Below are 21,032 nucleotides of genomic sequence, written 5' to 3' on the forward strand. Positions count from 1 at the left end.
ATGAAATACATTTGCCAAAAGGAATGAAGGCTCTCCTCTGAGAGGGTTGAGATGGGAGAGGCATTATTCTTCACTGCATTTTTAGCTGGATGGGTAGGAAGGCTGTAATGCATGTAATTGTGTGAAAAAAATGCAATCTCGATTGCTACTGTATATCTTAAGCACTTTTTCGAGTCATACAATGTGATTCGTAAATGATTGTGTAGCGTTTGTTTTGAGGATTAAATACAGTCGGTGCTTCTCAATATGCATTCTACCGTGCTCCGGAGTACGGAACAGTCTGAGTAGAGAAAGTGAACTCAGACTTCGGATTGAAATGTAGTCCATTCACATCTCATAGTATGTTGCCTGACTACAATCCACCTCGATTCGGTTGCACGTAGCAAAATTTGAAATTGTGTTTTTTTACATTGCATAAAAGTAGATACTCAGCGCTAGCAAATGGTATATAATACAATGCAGTTGAGGAACAATGGGAAGGTAATTCTGCTTTGAAAGTTGATAAATTTGTAATCCCACTTTTGAGAAAATGGCCTGTGAATGTTTTGGTACACCTACTGGAGAGCTCTTCTTTGTCTACACCCATTCAGCATTGTTGACACCCTCTCAATCCTTAGCTCCACCAATCTCTTTAAGGGCTCATATGTGAGGCCATGTGCTAAACAAAGTGAGTAAGTTAGTGGAGAAAACAACCAAAAGACAAAAGACAAAAAAATGTGAAAGTAGTAGCAGAGAGTAGTAGTAAAAATACACTATCTAGTCCTTGGCCCATATCCTAATCTGACTTTGGTGCAGGTCATGTTGTTCCTCACATTACCGTCTCTGCTAAACACACACTATATAAAATAAAAACCTAAGTTTATTGTCACGTACACAGGATACAGAAGGTGTAAATGGTGCAGTGAAAAGTTTACTTTCATTGTGGAGTGATTTGTTTAGACATTAACAATTAACCATAATCCCAAGCAATACTAACATGCACAATGCATGAATCTACACTTAGCTAAAGCTAACCAACAAAGGCTAACTGACAACCTCAAAGCTAGCTAGCATTAGCTATACACAAATAATTCATACCTAACATTGGCCTTCTACCTTGGATAACATTTGTTTTGGACTGTATTTTATATGTAAAACTTGCTGGCTAGGCAGATTATTATAATTCACATATAGATAGGTGATATTTATGAAGTAAAACGTTTAATTTGTGTATATCTTGTTTAGTCTCTAATTGGCATTGTCCTGGCTGGAAGTAGGTTCAGTGAATGGGGGGGTGCAGCATGAGGTAATAAGGTAGGGGGAGTGCGAGTGCTTCTCAAGTGTAATATTTTATGCGTGCTCCACACTCCTGTCCTCACAACAGCATACTCAAAATAACTTGTTTTAGCATACTTGTCTCCGGAGGAAAAGGGTGACATTGTTGCACTGCTTTTAGAATATCAGGCTTTATTCTCAGATGTACCAACTCAGGCAAATCTACTAGAGCATGACATTGACATTGGGGACTCTGCCCCAATCAAACAATATGCCTATTGAGTGAATCCTGAGAAGGAAGAGAATCTCCGCAGTGAGGTGGAGTGAATGCTTGAGCTCGGGATTACACAACATGGGAACAGTCCGTGGAGTTCGCCCTGTATATTAGCGTCTCGCATGGGTCTCTGCGGTTTTGTTCTGATTTTCGGAAACTCAATGCCGTTACTAAGTCGGACCCAAACCCTCTGCCCGGGGTCGACGATTGTGTGGACCGTGTTGGCGCTGCTAAAGTGTTCCAAAGACTTGTATGCTATTGTCACTCCTGATGGTTTATTCTCCTACCTTTTGTCTTCCGTTCGGTTTAGCCTCCTACACAATAGAGAAATACAAAGACCGTTTTGGTCTCCGCACCGGTGCCAGCTGCTCCAGATTTCCGTCGTACCATATGCTTTGTACACCGATGCCAGAGATGTAGGAGCAGAGGCTGTGCTCTGCTCCTGTGCTCTACCCTTGTGGGGTATTTTTAAAAGAAATTGGTCTGAAATCAAAAACACTCTTTGACTATCGAGAAGGAGATGCTCAATTTGGTACTGGCTCTTCAACACATCAAGGTTTATGTATCGGCCTTTACCCCTATGTTGTCTATACCGATCATAACCCTCTCGTTTACCCATATCCTGCAGAAATTGAGCTCCACCAAACACCGTCTCATTTGCTGGAGTCTCATATTGCTGGAGTCTCATATTGCAGGAGTTTTTCCTTGAAATCCACATGTTTGTGGGTAAGGCCAATAAGTTTATTCCATTGATATTTTTAGGTTGGATGTTAGTATGTGGGGTGCACCGATTGGTGTCACCTGGTTAGTCAGTATGTGTGACACCATCTCGTTAGTCGGAAGGTGAGCTGGCACAGGTGATATTTTAGAGTGGCTGACCCAGTGCTACAGTTGTCTTTAGAGGTGTAGAAGGTTGCCACCTTTAGTTGGCTTTCCCTATTTGATTTCTAGAAAAACAATCCTTTATCTGAATTTCAGGGTTTTTATTTTATTCTTCTTGGGCAAGTGTTTTTCTTGCTGAGGAATGTAACAAATCTACCCTCCTAGATCTATCCGCTGCCTTCAACACCGTGAACCATCAGATCCTCCTCCACCCTCTCAGGGCTGGGCGTCTCAGGCTCTATCAGATCCTCCTCCACCCTCTCAGGGCTGGGCGTCTCAGGCTCTGCCTCCTCTCCACCCTCTCAGGGCTGCCTTTTGTAAACTAGCACTCACACCTGACCCCCCCCCCACACACACACTTACTAGCTCTGACTCTGCTGAAAAATGAACTTACCATGACTGTGATATGGTGTTGTCCCACCTAGCTATCTTGAGATGAATACACAAACTGTAAATTGCTCTGGATAAGAGTGTCTGCTCAATGACTAAAATGAAATGAAATGTCAAAGAAGACCAGGTTGATGACATAAACATAGGCCTTGTGAGCTAAGTCAACATTTCATCAATTAACATTTAATCAAAGGAACAAAGGGTGCTATTTGAAACACCAGACCACATTGACACAAACCACTGGCAAGGGATGCTTTGTAACATCTCTACTCCACCGAAATGACAATACATGTTTCCCCATTTTTTTTTAAATGCCATGGGTTGTCACATATGGCACTAAAGCTGATCTTACCAGCAATATTATTTTACAACTATGGTCTAATGGTAAAGGAGCGATGGGTAGGTAGAGGTAGGTAGATGGAGTTAGTCGAGATGGGAAGAGAACCTCAGGGGAAATATTTGAAGTCAGCCCAGTGTGGTATGGCATACTACATCATACAGACATACAGTGCCTTGCGAAAGTTGAACTTTGTAACCTTTTGCCACATTTCAGGCTTCAAACATAAAGATATAAAACTGTATTTTTTTGTGAAGAATCAACAACAAGTGGGACACAATCATGAAGTGGAACGACATTTATAGGATATTTCAAACTTTTTTAACAAATCAAAAACTGAAAAATTGGGCGTTCAAAATTATTCAGCCCCCTTAAGTTAATACTTTGTAGCGCCACCTTTTGCTGCGATCACAGCTGTAAGTCGCTTGGGGTATGTCTCTATCAGTTTTGCACATCGAGAGACTGAAATTTTTTCCCATTCCTTCTTGCAAAACAGCTCGAGCTCAGTGAGGTTGGATGGAGAGCATTTGTGAACAGCAGTTTTCAGTTCTTTCCACAGATTCTCGATTGGATTCAGGTCTGGACTTTGACTTGGCCATTCTAACACCTGGATATGTTTATTTTTGAACCATTCCACTGTAGATTTTGCTTTATGTTTTGGATCATTGTCTTGTTGGAAGACAAATCTCCGTCCCAGTCTCAGGTCTTTTGCAGACTCCATCAGGTTTTCTTCCAGAATGGTCCTGTATTTGGCTCCATCCATCTTCCCATCAATTTTAACCATCTTCCCTGTCCCTGCTGAAGAAAAGCAGGCCCAAACCATGATGCTGCCACCACCATGTTTGACAGTGGGGATGGGGTGTTCAGGGTGATGAGCTGTGTTGCTTTTACGCCAAACAAAACGTTTTGCATTGTTGCCAAAAAGTTCAATTCTGGTTTCATCTGACCAGAGCACCTTCTTCCACATGTTTGGTGTGTCTCCCAGGTGGCTTGTGGCAAACTTTAGACAACACTTTTTATGGATATCTTTAAGAAATGGCTTTCTTCTTGCCACTCTTCCAGAAAGGCCAGATTTGTGCAATATACAACTGATTGTTGTCCTATGGACAGAGTCTCCCACCTCAGCTGTAGATCTCTGCAGTTCATCCAGAGTGATCATGGGCCTCTTGGCAGCATCTCTGATCAGTCTTCTCCTTGTATGAGCTGAAAGTTTAGAGGGACGGCCAGGTCTTGGTAGATTTGCAGTGGTCTGATACTCCTTCCATTTCAATATTATCGCTTGCACAGTGCTCCTTGGGATGTTTAAACCTTGGGAAATCTTTTTGTATCCAAATCCGGCATTAAACTTCTTCACAACAGTATCTCGGACCTGCCTGGTGTGTTCCTTGTGCTTCATGATGCTCTCTGCGCTTTTAACGGATCTCTGAGACTATCACAGTGCAGGTGCATTTATACGGAGACTTGATTACACACAGGTGGATTGTATTTATCATCATTAGTCATTTAGGTCAACATTGGATCATTCAGAGATCCTCACTGAACTTCTGGAGAGAGTTTGCTGCACTGAAAGTAAAGGGGCTGAATAATTTTGCACGCCCAATTTTTCAGTTTTTGATTTGTTAAAAAAGTTTGAAATATCCAATAAATGTCGTTCCACTTCATGACTGTGTCCCACTTGTTGTTGATTCTTCACAAAAAATACAGTTTTATATCTTTATGTTTGAAGCCTGAAATGTAGCAAATGGTCGCAAAGTTCAAGGGGGCCGAATACTTTCGCAAGGCACTGTATTTCTTCATCATCCCCGACAATATGATCCCTCCTCTGAGAAGATATTTAGTCCTCAAAAATAATTATTTAATAGCGCGAATAAACTCGGTGCTTAAAGTTAATCACAAGACTGTATAAAAATATCAAAAGACAGAATTGTCAAATGACAATTAGGAGACTCAGAAGAAAAAGGCTTGAGTGTTGCCACAGTGAGGATTGAGCATGGTAACAACCAGCCCTGAAACTTAAGTCTGTGTGGGCGTGAGGATGGGAGGGAGAGTTTGACACTGATTGTGCTGACTGGCATTCTCTCACTTACAGCCACTAACACTCGGACTGACCAAGACAAGAATCGGATTGATAATGTGCCTTTTCCTGCCTATTTTTGGTTCCAAGCACCATTCTCCGAGACTATAATAATATTATGTGAGCGCATAACACACACAGAGGACTTCCATGTCAATCAGTCAGAGTGAGAGAGGGAGACTTTAAGACATTTGGCATTCTGTCACACTCTTACCATGCAGACCACTGGATCTCAGAGCCTCAATGCTCTCCAATACAGGGAATTTGATACTGTCGCAAGCATTTACATGCATGACTTCCCGCGTCCTATATTGTTAAATGCTAAATCCATATTCACAACTGCAGTTTACGCAAGTACGAGTGTGAGAGAGAGTCATCCACCAAATCACCTGGACCAGTGTCAAAATGACATAATGGGACCATATAACATGAGATCATCATTTTATATCATACACTGTGTGTAGAAAACATTAAGAACACCTTCCTAATATTGAGTACCCCCTTTTGCCCTCAGAACAGGCACAATTCGTTGGGGTGTGGACTCTAAAAGGTGTCGAAAGCGTTCCACAGGGATGCTGGCCCATGATGACTTCAATATTTCCCACAGTTGTGTCAAATTAGCTGAATGTCCTTTGGGTGGTGGACCATTCTTGATACAACGGAAAACTTTTGAGAGTGAAAATCCAGCAGCGTTGCAGTTCTTGACACACTCAAACCGGTGCCCCTGGCACCTACTACCATACCCCGTTCAAAGACACTTAACTCGTTTGTCTTGTCACCCTCTGAATGGCACACATACACAATCCATGTCTCAATTGTCTCAAGGCTTAAAAATCCTTATTTAACCTGTCTCCTCCCCTTCATCTACACTGATTGAAGTGGATTTAACAGGTGACCTCAATAAGGGATCATAGCTTTCACCTGGATTCACCTAGTCAGTCTGTCATGGAAAGAGCAGGAGTTCATAATGTTTTGTGAACTCAGTATAGAGGGCAAAAAGCATTGATGTGCCACCAATATGGCATTACCACTCTGAACACTGCTGTGTGTTTTAGGAGGGTGGGAATGAGTTGAGAGATTCCAAGTGAATCATCGGCTAATGAGAATTTCCTTACATTCATCCAGCATGCTTCTATAATTCTATTCTAAAACACAGGCAGAATCCATACTCTCTGTATGCTCTCTGTTAGCCCACACAGTTTTCAAAACAAACAGGGCATGCTTCCCAAATGGCACCCTGTTTCCTATATAGTGCTCTACTTTCAAAAGTAGTGCACTATATAGGGAATAGCTTGCTATTTGGGATGTAACCAGGGAAACCAGGGAAATAATTTGTTATTGTCGCTAGTGCTGTGGGTGTTCTCTCTCCCTGCTACCTACCTGAGCCAGTTTCACGTTTGTTGAGTTATAAATAATTCAGTGTTTTAATTCCAAAGACACTCGCAGATATTCTCAAAAGGAGCTACCCATCCACTGGTATAGCTCTATAGCTGGTTATTATTCCATACCAGGATTCACATCCCAAAGTTTCTACGAACAGTAAATATGGACACTATACAAATGCAGTACCATAGCAAGGATCCAACACAGACGGTATTGTTTTATGTTATGGTGTTATTTTAGGACGAATCTCAGTAGAATATTTGCATCGCTTGCTAAGATCAGACTGTCTGTCAGATGCACCAGGGTGCTTTTATGCTATGACTTGCCAAGAACACAAAAGGAGAGGACGTAGCTAAAGAGCTTCAGAGATGCACAAATTGCGTATTGAATTTGAAAAGCACACATTCAAAGCATGCATCTTGGAAAGCTCATATCCTCACAGACTGCCAAAATGAAGACACTGGTAATTGCTTGTCATATTTAGAAAATGATGTAGATAATACAAATACTGTATTAAAACCGTTCAAATTCCATTATTTGCCTCGTTTAACTCATTTTCACCGTCACATAAACTCAGTTGGTTTTGAGTTTGTGATTTTCAATCACTAAGCCTTAAGCCATCAGCCTGAGGCACGTCTGTCTGTCCCCTGTGAACAAAAGAATGCACTCTGTGTGGATATCTCTGAGTGGGAGTGCTCGGCAAAGTCACTCTCTTTGTCTTTGCAAAGTGCAATGACTTCAAAGAAAAGAAAAGTCCTGAACACTCTTCAAAGTGTAACATAGACAACGTCTTCGTCACACCGTTTATACATCTATCTTCTCTGACTAGACCAGCAATCTACAGCTGGTGGCTGTAGAAGGTTTGGTCCCAGATGGAATTTACGCTCTAGCTGAACTATGAAACTTTCCCAGAAAGACCATTTGAGATATATTTCCTAGGAAACACCAGCAGCATCAGTCTCAGTCAAAACGTGAATGAACACATCTGACAAATAAAAAGCTCCCTCTGTCTGTTTCAATAGCACTGTGTCTCTGACACCAAATGCATATGCAAGAATTGTGCAGAGAATGTGTTTACTGAGTCATATAACCCGACTTGACAGTATCTTATTAATATTTCCACTTCCCCTGAGGTATGCAAATATGCTTTGTCCTTTGCAGAGTGACAAAGTGCTTCTAAGGACCTTGCTGCCCGGATGAGATCCCATCTCAATAACTTATTCTCAGAACTCCGTCAGGCAGAGAAGCAGGGAAGATAAGAGCACACACTGTAGGAGTTCAAGGCAATCATTTCTTTCCCTACCTCATAAAGCAGGGTGTGTGTTGATGCCAGGCAATACAGTTCAAGATAAAGGGGGAAAAGTGTACCTTCGGGGTAATGCCACCTAACTGCTCAGGCTGAAAACACTGTGTTGCTGTCCCTCCAGAGACGAGGCAGTGTGAGTCAATGCAAATCTAATCACAACCTGTCTCATCTGTGAACACCTCACAGTCACACAGGCTATTGTGTTTATATTCACTTCCACATTCATTCAATTACCTATTTCATCCTCCTCGGTGAATTTCATTACAAAAAGAATAGTGAAGCATTAAACATTAGCCTTTGTAGATACATATGATAATAAATACAGTAGGTCTACAGTAGCCTCAGCAGCACCATGGTGTAGCTGGAGGACAACTAGCTCCTGTCATCCTGTGGTACATTGACTTCAATACAAAACAAAACTTGGGAGGTTCATGGTTCTGAGAAACAAAAGAGAGGGAGTGAAAGAGAGAGAGAGATAGCTATAATTTGTAGTAATATATTTTCTTACTTAGCTAGCATTGAATGCACTTAGCTAGTTTGCCTACTCAAACACCCGCCTCAAACAAAAAGGGATGCTATGTTAGCTAGCTGACTGTGGCTATCCAACACTAACTCTTCCAAGTCAAGGTAAGCTTTTGGTTTGGTTAATGTATTGCCTACCGGTTGTAACTGCTTACTGTTGACTGTAGACTATACTGCATGATTGTAGCGAGTTTATTAATGCATTAGTTCTCGTAGCTATGATGACTATGACATGACAACGATGTAGGCTATGTGTAACGGTTAGCGGTCATGGTATGACGGTTAGTCTTGGAAAGGTTTCTTCTCCTGGTCAAAGGCAGTTTTTTGCACTGAAGTCCACAAAGGGAAAAGGAGAGAGCGTAGATAGATGCGAGAAGGAAAGTGAAAGGGGTGTATTCATTGCGCCAATTCTGTTGGAAAACGCTTCTTAAACTGAAGCAAATGGAACAAAACGGGGATAAACATCCCTGAATTTGTCCAATAAAACTACTGTTTGCAACTGTTGGACTAATGATTACACCCTAGAACAGCTAGATGCAGGCAGGAGTGTGCAAGGCGGTATCGAATATGTCACTGTCGGTCACCTTGATTACTCAAAATTCTCTCGCGTGCACCTACACTGTACACTTTCCTTCATAGGGTAGGTTGGAGCAACTTCATGATGGGTACAGGGAAAATTTGAGTATCATGTTGTTACATGTTGTTACGATGTTAAACTGAGCTGGGTGAATGGAATATGAATGACAGTCATCCAATATGCTGCAATAAAAATAAGGCCATGTTCATAAAAAAAATAAAAATAATCCTCCATCATCTTAAATGGCACCAACCGCGACTGACATACATAATGATGGTGTTATGATTTCAAAATATATCACGCGATGATGACTTGTACTTGCAAACCTAACCTGTTGAATGAGATATTGTCGTCTTATCCTTATGTTAAGTATGCAAATAATGGCAGCGTTAGCTCTCTTTAGCCTTGTAAAGCAGAACAGAATTGTAATTCACAAGCTGCTTAGAGATCAAAGCCAAGTTGCAAGGTTGTTTTTAGCCCCCTTAAAATAACAGCCATCTTTATGTCATTTTCCCCACCGTTCCGTTCTGCGATCTTAGCGTGTCCTGTGTTAATATCTCCAGCCCAAACAGGTACTGCAGCGTTCCTTCCAGTTCTCCCCAGTCAGAGGAAAGTGCTATTCAGAGTTTCCCTGCCAATGTAAGGCTCTCCAAATCCCCAGAGTATGATGTGCCCTCCATAAGCCCTTCAACTGGATCTCAGGGCATTGCTAAGTACAGAGCTTACGCTTTTGCTACAACTCCCTTTGTCTTTAACTTTCATACTTTAAGTCGAATCAAAGTAGTGTTACTGTACCTACTCAATTTGAGTATAGGGATGCTGGGGAAAGCTTGTAATTCCTGGGCTTGATCAGAATGGACAGAACATTTATGGGGAAAATCACAACTCAGAAGCCATTCAGAGGGCTTCTAAGTGTATTTACCAAATCTATAAGGTGGAGGCATTTCACAAAAGGCTATTATATTTAACTATTTTGATTACGTTTCTGATGGAGTGATTTCTGTGGTGTATTTTATGAACTCTATGCTGAGTAATCTTTATTGTTCTTCAACATAATGAAATCATATTTCTTGAGATTTATGACGTGACAATCTGATGGTGACATAACCGTCAGTAGTGAAATGATCCATAGCGGCAGTTTTAATCATTAGAGATGACTCTCTGAAGTAGAACCTAAAAGTCTGTCTATCTGGATCGCAATGTAGCCTATTTCCAATGTTCACTGAGAACTCCTATACATGAGTAAAAAGAGGGCTGTAACAGCAGGACTGTTTTGGTACAATAACACTTCACATTCCTTTTGAATTTGAATGAGTTTAATGTGTTAAGAGAATATCTGTGGAATTGAAACAGAGATGGGTTATCTGGCTCGGTGGTTTAATGACAAAACACTCACACCTTGGTATCTGTGAGGATAGCCTCCTCCCCTCTACTCTCCTCTCCTCCTGCCTCTACCTTTCCAGTCATTTCCAGCTTGTTAGAGAGTCCCTCTGTCTCCCTTGCCCTATCTCATTCCCACCCAATTACCGTCTAAATGAACCACAGGGCTGCTTAACTTGGTTTGCCTCTTCCCATTGTTTAATTTGTGATGGTAACGAACCCTGATTAATCCTCAGTAAAAGGTTCATAAATTAAGCACTCAAGGCCAAATGAATCACCACCTATTCATAAGCTAAATGGACAATATAAATTTAGCATATGACCTAAACAATACAGATAAAACGTCTGGGGATCACGTTACATTTCATTCTGCTTCTGTTCTCTGTACAGCCTGACCTTTTCCGTTGCTTGTTGTGTGCTGCTAGCCAGTGAAATGTCATTTATTTATGACTCCGGTCTGAGCCGACAGAAGACCACCATGCCATGTTTGCACCACCACAATTTTCCCAGGTAATGTTGTCGTCTCTCAAGCAAAACCGGGGCAATTTGATTAGTGCCGTCATCTCCAAGTGAGTAGCACAGACACAACAAAAAAAAACTTGCCATGCAGAGAGAGAGAGAGAGAGAGAGAGAGAGAGAGAGAGAGAGAGAGAGAATGAGAGGAGAGACCAAGGCAGCAGTTAGCCAAAGGGTTAGAGGGAGAGATCTGCCGTTATTCCCTTACAAGTAATAAAGGACAAGACATGCTTTTTTGAAGGCGGGGAAGTTTAGCATACAAATAGATAGTGAATAATTAGTCCCAGGAGACGAATGGATCACCACACCATGTGAATAATTCCAACACATTCTAACACTGTTGGTCTGTCCTTAAATGGCAATGAAGAATGTTGTCACCCGGGAGGTGGTGTTTCCTTAACTTAAGCCATTTGCCATTTGTTCTACTCTCTCTAAGGTCAGAAACACAGCCTATGTGCTATAATACACAAAAGGGTTGCTGTGAGGGCAAAAAAACTACACATCGACAACAAATACTGTACAAGGAAAACACACTTTGAATATTACATTCCAATGGACATTTGAATATAACATTCCAATGCACACTAAGATTGGCTGTGATCTTGAAACTATACTGAACAAAAATAAAAACAACATGTAACAATTTCAAAGGTTTTACAGTTCATACAAGGAAACCAGACAATTAAAATAAATTAATTTCACCCTAATTGATGGATTTCACATGACAGGGAATACAGATATGCATCTGTTGGTCACAGATACCTTTTTTTGTTAAGTAGGGGCATGGACAGTGGTGTAAAGTACTTAAGTAAAAATACTTTAAAGTACTACTTAAGTTGTTTTTTCGGGTATCTGTACTTTACTATTTATATTTTTGAAAACTTTTTACTCCATACATTTTCCCTGACACCCAAAAGTACTCCTTGCATGCTGACCACACTGCTCCCGTCGCAAAATACATTTAAACATACAGTACATGTTATTCAATTATTGCATTCACACTGCTCGTGCGCGCCAACGAGCGTCTGCATTGCCAAGCTCTAAAATAGAAGTCAGTTCTATTTATGATGCTGAACGCGGTGCAAGTCCTGCCTCTCCCATCTCCTCATTGGTTTATAGAAGCAGATACCCACATGCCATCTCCTCATTTGTTATACCCACGTGGGTGATTGAAAGATGAACTGAGTTCGGTTGGTCGTTGTGGTAACTATGAAAGTTAGATGCCAATCGCCATATAAAGTCCAAAGAAGAAAAAGACTGGAAGGAGGAGAGATGACTAGAAACGATTCGGTTGACTGTTGTATGTGTGGATTAATTGTCGGAGTAGAGGACCTCGTGCATTTCAAGTTTTTTTTAAACAACTCAACATTTGTATCGCAGGACAAATTTGCCAGCAACTGCAAGCTAGCTAGCTAAATGCCATACATGTATAAAGCTTTTCGACCTGTCTCCAAATCAATATAATTGGTTCAGAGTTTTGATATTTCAACCTGTGTGTCATGATCGCGTTTGGTGTGGGGGGACAAAATCAATTTGCACACGATGAAGCACCTGCCCGGCCGGTTTGGGTACGGTGTTATATTTTCAATGCTTTGCAGGACAGGAAAGTGGTTCAATTCGAACACTAATCAAGAGAACATCCCTGCTCATCCCTACTGCCTCTTATCTGGCGGACTCACAAAACACAAATGCTTCGTTTGTAAATTATGTCTGAGTGTTGGAGCATGCCCCTGGCTATCCGTACACTAAAAAAAGAAAATCTGGCCATCTGGTTTGCTTAATATAAGGAATTTGAAATGATTTATACTTTTACTTTGTATATTTTAGCAATGCATTTACTTTTGATACATAATTTAAAACCAAATACTTTTAGACTTTTACTCAAGTAGTATTTTACTGAGCTTTTCCCTTTTACTTGAGTCATTTTCTATGTAAGTATCTTTACTTTTACTCAAGTATGACAATTGGGTATTTTTTTCCACCACTGGGCGTGCATGGTTATGCATTATCATGCTGAAACATGAGTTGATGGGAGCGGATGAATAGAATCCAAACCTACACTCGAATCCTCAGAATCCAAACCTACACTCGATCCCTCCGATGTCAACAACTACAGACCAGTATCCCTTCTTTCATTTCTCTCCAAAACTCTTGAACGTGCCGTCCTTGGCCAGCTCTCCCGCTATCTCTCTCAGAATGACCTTCTTGATCCAAATCAGTCAGGTTTCAAGACTAGTCATTCAACTGAGACTGCTCTTCTCTGTATCACGGAGGCGCTCCGCACTGCTAAAGCTAACTCTCTCTCCTCTGCTCTCATCCTTCTAGACCTATCGGCTGCCTTCGATACTGTGAACCATCAGATCCTCCTCTCCACCCTCTCCGAGTTGGGCATCTCCGGCGCGGCCCACGCTTGGATTGCGTCCTACCTGACAGGTCGCTCCTACCAGGTGGCGTGGCGAGAATCTGTCTCCTCGCCACGCGCTCTCACCACTGGTGTCCCCCAGGGCTCTGTTCTAGGCCCTCTCCTATTCTCGCTATACACAAAGTCACTTGGCTCTGTCATAACCTCACATGGTCTCTCCTATCATTGCTATGCAGACGACACACAATTAATCTTCTCCTTTCCCCCTTCTGATGACCAGGTGGCGAATGGCATCTCTGCATGTCTGGCAGACATATCAGTGTGGATGACGGATCACCACCTCAAGCTGAACCTCGGCAAGACGGAGCTGCTCTTCCTCCCGGGGAAGGACTGCCCGTTCCATGATCTCGCCATCACGGTTGACAACTCCATTGTGTCCTCCTCCCAGAGCGCTAGGAACCTTGGCGTGATCCTGGACAACACCCTGTCGTTCTCAACCAACATCATGGCGGTGGCCCGTTCCTGTAGGTTCATGCTCTACAACATCCGCAGAGTACGACCCTGCCTCACACAGGAAGCAGCGCAGGTCCTAATCCAAGCACTTGTCATCTCCCGTCTGGATTACTGCAACTCGCTGTTGGCTGGGCTCCCTGCCTGTGCCATTAAACCCCTACAACTCATCCAGAACGCCGCAGCCCGTCTGGTGTTCAACCTTCCCAAGTTCTCTCACGTCACCCCGCTCCTCCGCTCTCTCCACTGGCTTCCAGTTGAAGCTCGCATCCGCTACAAGACCATGGTGCTTGTCTACGGAGCTGTGAGGGGAACGGCACCGCAGTACCTCCAGGCTCTGATCAGGCCCTACACCCAAACAAGGGCACTGCGTTCATCCACCTCTGGCCTGCTCACCTCCCTACCACTGAGGAAGTACAGTTCCCGCTCAGCCCAGTCAAAACTGTTCGCTGCTCTGGCCCCCCAATGGTGGAACAAACTCCCTCACGACGCCAGGACAGCGGAGTCAATCACCACCTTCCGGAGACACCTGAAACTCCACCTCTTCAAGGAATACCTAGGATAGGATAAGTAATCCTTCTCACCCCCCCTTAAATTATTTAGATGCACTATTGTAAAGTGGCTGTTCCACTGGATGTCAGAAGGTGAATTCACCAATTTGTAAGTCGCTCTGGATAAGAGCGTCTGCTAAATGACTTAAATGTAATGTAATGTAATGTAATCTTGTCACGGTATTTGTGCATTCAAATTGCCATAGATAAAATGCAATTGTATTTGTTGTCTGTAGCTTATGCTGCCCATACCATAACCCCACCACCACCATGGGGCACTCTGTTCACAACGCTGACATCAGCAAACTGCTCGCCCACACAACGCCACACACATGGTCTGCGGTTGTGAGGCCTGTTGGACGTACTGCCAAATTCTCTAAAATGACATTGGAGCTGGCTTATGGTAGAGAAATTAACATTAAGTTCTCTGGCGACAGCTCTGGTGGACATTCCTGCAGTCAGCATGCCAATTGCGCGCTCCCTCAAAACTTGAGACATCTGTGGCATTGTGTTGTGTGACAAAACTGCACATTTTAGAGTGACCCTTTATTGTCCATGGAACAAGGTGCACCTATGTAATGATGACGCTGTTTAATCAGCTTCTTGATATGCCACACCTTTCAGGGGAATGGATTACCTTGGCAAAGGAGAAACGCTCACTAACAGAGACAATGCTCACAACATTTGAGACAAATAAGCTTTTGGGGCGTACAGAAAATGTCTGTGATCTTTTATTTCAGCTCATGAAACATGGGACCAACACTTGACATGTTGCGTTTATATTTTAGTTTCGTGTATTGAGAGCATGACAATACGGAGACCTAGCACTGCATCTTCCTTATTCCACAGCTTGGAATCTCCCAGTCAGCAATAGAACACCACCCCCGACGTAGAGCCCTGCAGTGCCGACCACATCTCAGCAACGATGTGATTATAGTAGGATACCGTACCGACCACATCTCAGCAACGATGTGATTATAGTAGGATACCGTACCGACCACATCTCAGCAACGATGTGATTATAGTAGGACACCGTACCGACCACATCTCATCAACGATGTGATTATAGTAGGATACCGTACCGACCACATCTCAGCAACGATGTGATTATAGTAGGATACCGTATCTCAGCAACGATGTGATTATAGTAGGATACCGTACCGACCACATCTCAGCAACGATGTGATTATAGTAGGATACCGTACCGACCACATCTCAGCAACGATGTGATTATAGTAGGATACCGTACCGACCACATCTCAGCAACGATGTGATTATAGTAGGATACCGTACCGACCACATCTCAGCAACGATGTGATTAAAGTAGGATACCGTACCGACCACATCTCAGCAACGATGTGATTATAGTAGGATACCGTACCGACCACATCTCAGCAACGATGTGATTATAGTAGGATACCGTACCGACCACATCTCAGCAACGATGTTATTATAGTAGGATACCGTACCGACCACATCTCAGCAACGATGTGATTATAGTAGGATACCGTACCGACCACATCTCAGCAACAATGTGATTATAGTAGGATACCGTACACCACATCTCAGCAACGATGTGATTATAGTAGGATACCGTACCGACCACATCTCAGCAACGATGTGATTATAGTAGGATACCGTACCGACCACATCTCAGCAACGATGTGATTATAGTAGGATACCGTACCGACCACATCTCAGCAACGATGTGATTATAGTAGGATACCGTACCGACCACATCTCAGCAACGATATGATTATAGTAGGATACCGTACCGACCACATCTCAGCAACGATGTGATTATAGTAGGATACCGTACCGACCACATCTCAGCAACGATGTGATTATAGTAGGATACCGTATAAATCATGATGAAAGCGGCCCATTTAGGCCTTTTTGTTGTTGTTGACCTATCCATTCCCCCTGTAAGACCCAGTGATCCAGACAATATACAGGTAACAACTTTGTGTTGTTATACTCCTAATAATATGCTCTAAAATACGGAGTATCGCCAGATTTTGAAATACAATTTTACACATGAATTTATTCAACATTAAAATGATTAATATTAATATAAAAAAGTACCCTTTTTTGACATATTGTTTTCAACAATATACATCACATTTCCAGAGTGGGCTCTCTGCTACTTTTAAAGTTATGATACATTTTATCAGCACCACCAACACAGGTGAATGGGAAAATAATTTCAAAGGGAACTCCCTCTGCTGGTGATTTACTGAATGTGCAATCCTACAGGAGGGCTGTGATTGGTTAATGACCTATAATGTCTATTTCTATGTGTAAATGTATAATTTCTTTAAAGGTAGCAGCGAGCCTACTCTGATGTTATGTGTTTGAAGAGTATATCAACAACAAAAAAATCTAATCACAAAAGGTACTTTTGAGAAAGGAATAATTTAATTTTTAATGTTGGATACATTCATGTGAATTTTCTTTCTTCAGAGTATAGACATACTATATATTTTAGAGCACACCATAAGGAGTACAATGACAGATGTTGTCTGTACCATGTAAGGTTCACATGTCATAGGGTCTTACAGGAGGCATGTACTGTATTGGTCCAAAAAGCACCTGAATGGCCACTTTCATTAAGATTCCCCCCACCCAGAAATGGTGATGCAAATGTAAAAAGCATGTTAAACATTCTTCCTCCCAATGAAGTTATGTAAATTGCCAGAACAATCTGTGATACCAAAAATATTTTCAGGCCACGCTGGTGTGGAATCGCCCAAATGTGATTTTAAATTATCATCTTTAACACAAGAGATGTGTCAGTGGTGTAGAAGTAGGTTTGACACTATGTAAAACCTTGAGTGCTTTCACCAAAGAGGGCTTCTATAGAATGTACTATCAATGCTTTTCACATAACCTGCACCAACATAAAAGGTTTATGCCATCGATAAACATACTGTATTTAAGTGGTGCAGTTTGGTTGATTACAGGATACTTACATGCATCGGCAACTCCGTCAGCTTCTCCACTCTTCTGCAAAGAGAGAGAGAGCACAACACAGAGTGTTACTATGGGCCTCAGACAAGACCCTGGTGTGCTTCTCAGCAAAATATTATGCCACATGTAATGTGTGTTTTCCCCTCTGAGAAAAGACCAGTCGAATTGAGAAAGATTTCACACTGTTTCTGAGGTAAATCCATTCATCCTCCTGCGAGATGACAGGTGTCATCCCAGTTTGCCTGGATATCTGTCAGGATGATGTAGAGCTCAAGAAGCAACATGCCTGTGAAGTTCATATTTATCCGCAGTGCAAGTAACAAAGACCACTTTGGGCTTCTCAGAGCAGCTGTTGGGATTATGTACATCCCCCACTGCCAGGCAAAGATATCTGCATAATTAAAGTGCCAAACACAATAAGAGCCGGGGAATTTAAATAGATGGAAATCACTCTGAAGGGTCACAGTAAGGAAGTCGAAATGAATCATTGCAGACTGAGCGGGTTTAAAACAATAGAGCTGAAAGTAAAGCATGACACACTGTGATCTTCTACTGTAACGTCGTCAAGTCAGTAGCTTTATGTAGATGACATTGCAAAAAGCCACAACAACCTGTCCATGCTGTAATCAGTGTGTAATAGTACTGTAATGCCAAGTACTATTTCGGGGTTTTATAAATGACGTCTTGCTGCGTTTGACATGGTCATGCTGTTTTTAGCATCGCTGTAGAAATAGCAGGTCTCTGGTGCCTGTGCACAATACATTTGACCTCTGTTTTTGGAAACCATGTCATACAATATGCAGCTTATGTATAGTAAGGAGGCAAACAGCATGGACTCACTGTATGTCCACACACAGCCCATGAAACCAAAACAATGTCTCCTCTTACATCTTTGCATGCCAGCTGTTGTCCACCATATTTGGCGTGATGCGTCCCTTACTCTAAATCGGGCTAGTAATGAGCTCCTCAGATAAAGCATATGTGTCTGATAGCCTTCTTGGCAGCGGAAGCAGAGAGCCCTTGGTCCTTGGAGACTCTGTGAAGAGACACCGCTGCCTTTCAACAGAATGTGCGTCCGTGTGATTAGAGACTTGGGCCAAGTCAAACCCTCCTCTCATGCCATCTGCCTGTCTTAATTGCAGACGTGAATCCTCATCATCGCAGAGTAAAGCGTTTGCACTGATCAAGGGTTCTCCATAATTTCAAGAGGGTCCTGTTTATTCAGTTGATTAGAGGCTGTCACTGGTTTCAGAATCACTGAGGAAACTCTGTCCGCTCTTAGAGTGACACAAATATATGCTCTCGGTCTAGCCTCAATCAGCTTGCCAATATCTGTGTATTTTCTGCAGTTTGGCTTCCATTTAAACTCCCTAGCTAGATGTAATTGAACATCACACAGCACCCATGCACACATTTCTTTGGGGAGAGGCACAATTGTAACAGCAGGGCAAATCAGCCCAAGCTCTATCATTATGGATGCTGGTAGAATATATGCCTCTCATATGCCTCTGTTTCTCCCCTATAAGGGTGCTGTGCAGCCAATCTCATTCATAGGTCCATATGCTTATCCACTCTCTTTAATTTAAGCCAACAGTGTGATTTAGCTACCTGTGCCAGATAAGCTCGCTAGACAGCACACACATGACAGCAGACAGATGGCCGGCAACAATTAGACTCTGATAAGGAAGAGCAGACTGTACACTATAAACCTTAGTTGAATACCAGCAATTTCTGAAGATAAAATTGAAAATAACCTTTCAATTGTCAAGGGTATACATTTCCTTCAGAAAGTTTTCATACATTTTAACTTATTGTTGTGTTACAGCCTGATTTCAAAATCCCATAATGAAAAAGTGAAAACATGTATTTAGAAAGGTTTGCAAATTTATTGAAAAATAAACACAAAAAATATATAATTTACATAAGTATTCACACCCTATTGGCGGCGATTAGAGCTTTGAGTCATCTTGGGAATGTCTGTATCAGCTGCACACCTGCACACCTGCACCTGGATTTGGGGATTTTCTCCCATTCTTCCTTGCATATTTTCTCAAGCGCTGTTAAGTTAGATGGGGAGCTGTAGTGAACAGCATTCTTCAAGTCTGGGCTTTGGCTGGGCCACTCAAGGACTTTTACATTCTTGTTCTGAAGCCATTCCAACGTTGCTTTGGTTGTATGCTTGGGGTCATTGTCGTGTTGGAACGTAATTTTCCCAAACTCTGAAGCAGGTTTTCTTCAAGGATTTGCCTGTATTTGGCTCCATCCATCCTTTACTAGTCTCCCAGTCCCTGCCTGTGAAAAACATACCCATGACATGATGCTGCCACCACCATGCTTCACGGTAGGGATGGTGTTAGACGGATGATGAGCTGTGCCTGGTCTTCTCCAGACATACCGCTTTGCATTCAGGCCAAAGAGTTGAAAAAGTTTGGACACACCTACTAGTTCAAGGGTCTTTCTTTATTTTACTATGTTCTACATTGTAGAATAATAGTGAAGACATCAAAACTATGAAATAACACATATGGAATCATGTAGTAACCAACGAAGTGTTAAACAAATCCAAATATATTTTATATTTGAGATTCTTCAAAGAAGCCACCCTTTGCATTGATGACAGCTTTGCACACTCTTAAAGTGGTTCCTCCTTTAAAAGTTGTCATACTGCGGCACACCTTGCGTGCTGCTGCAGCATTCTGTGGCACGTTATTTAAGCCATTTTGACACAACTTTATAGTATGCTGGGGTCATTGTCCATCTGGAAGACCCATTTGCGACCAAGCTTTAACTTCCTGACTGATGTCTTGAGATGTTGCTTCAATATATCCACATAATATTCCATGATGCCAGCCATTTTGTGAAGCACACCAGTCCCTCATGCAGCAAGCACCCTCACAAGATGATGCTGCCACCTCCGTGCTTCACGGTTGGGATGTTTTTTTTTGGCTCGCAACCCTCCCCCTTTTTCCTCCAAACATAATGATGGTCATTATGGCATAACAGTTCTATTTTTGTTTCATCAGAAGAAATTTCTCCAAAATGTGTGGCTTTTCAGGTTATGTTGATATAGGAGTCGTTTTACTGTGGATAGAGATACTTTTGTACCTGTTTCCTCCAGCATCTTCACAAGGTCCTTTGCTGTTGTTCTGATTGATTTTCCCTTTTCGCACCAAAGTACGTTCATCTCTAGGAGACAGAACGCGTCTCCTTCCTGAGCGGTATGGCGGCTGTGTGGTCCCATGGTGTTTATACTTGGGTACTATTGTGTGTACAGATGAATGTTGTACCTTCAGGTGTTTGGAAATTGCTCCCAAGGATGAACAGACTTGTAGAGGTCTACAATTTTTTTCTGGCTGTTTTCTTTTGATTTTCCCACGACTTGCCAAAACTATAGTTTGTTAACAAGACATTTGTGGAGTGGTTGACAAACAAGTTTTAATGACTCCAACCTAAGTGTATGTAAACTTCCGACTTCACCTGTATATACATATATAAAAAAATATGTAAATCTCAGAACATTAACCATGTGTGATCGCTTATTTTCTACTGTTCTGTAGTTTCGACCCAATGATTCGTCTGACATACAAAAAGCTTTGCGTCCTGCAGGCCCAGGATCAAGCTGGTGAGACATTCAATTACATCATCTTCACAGACGAATCAACCGTGGCCCTTGAGCAATTTGCTCAAAATTGCTACAGACAAAAAGGAAAAAGATCAAGAAGATTAATGAAAGCATAAAGATGT

At 42.1% G+C, this 21,032-nt stretch overlaps 1 protein-coding gene across 1 annotated transcript in view; it reads right to left on the reverse strand.

Moving 5' to 3' along the window:
- The window catches only part of LOC135548829 (follistatin-related protein 4-like), a 217,120-nt gene that overhangs the window by 167,601 nt on the left and 28,487 nt on the right, over positions 1 to 21,032 (reverse strand). Inside the window, exon 3 of the mRNA XM_064978796.1 lies at positions 17,291 to 17,324. Coding sequence (XP_064834868.1) covers positions 17,291 to 17,324 — 34 coding nt within the window. The remainder of the gene's footprint in view (positions 1 to 17,290; positions 17,325 to 21,032) is intronic.

Source organism: Oncorhynchus masou, chromosome 11, assembly GCF_036934945.1.
Source record: "Oncorhynchus masou masou isolate Uvic2021 chromosome 11, UVic_Omas_1.1, whole genome shotgun sequence".
NCBI classification, from domain to species: domain Eukaryota; kingdom Metazoa; phylum Chordata; class Actinopteri; order Salmoniformes; family Salmonidae; genus Oncorhynchus; species Oncorhynchus masou.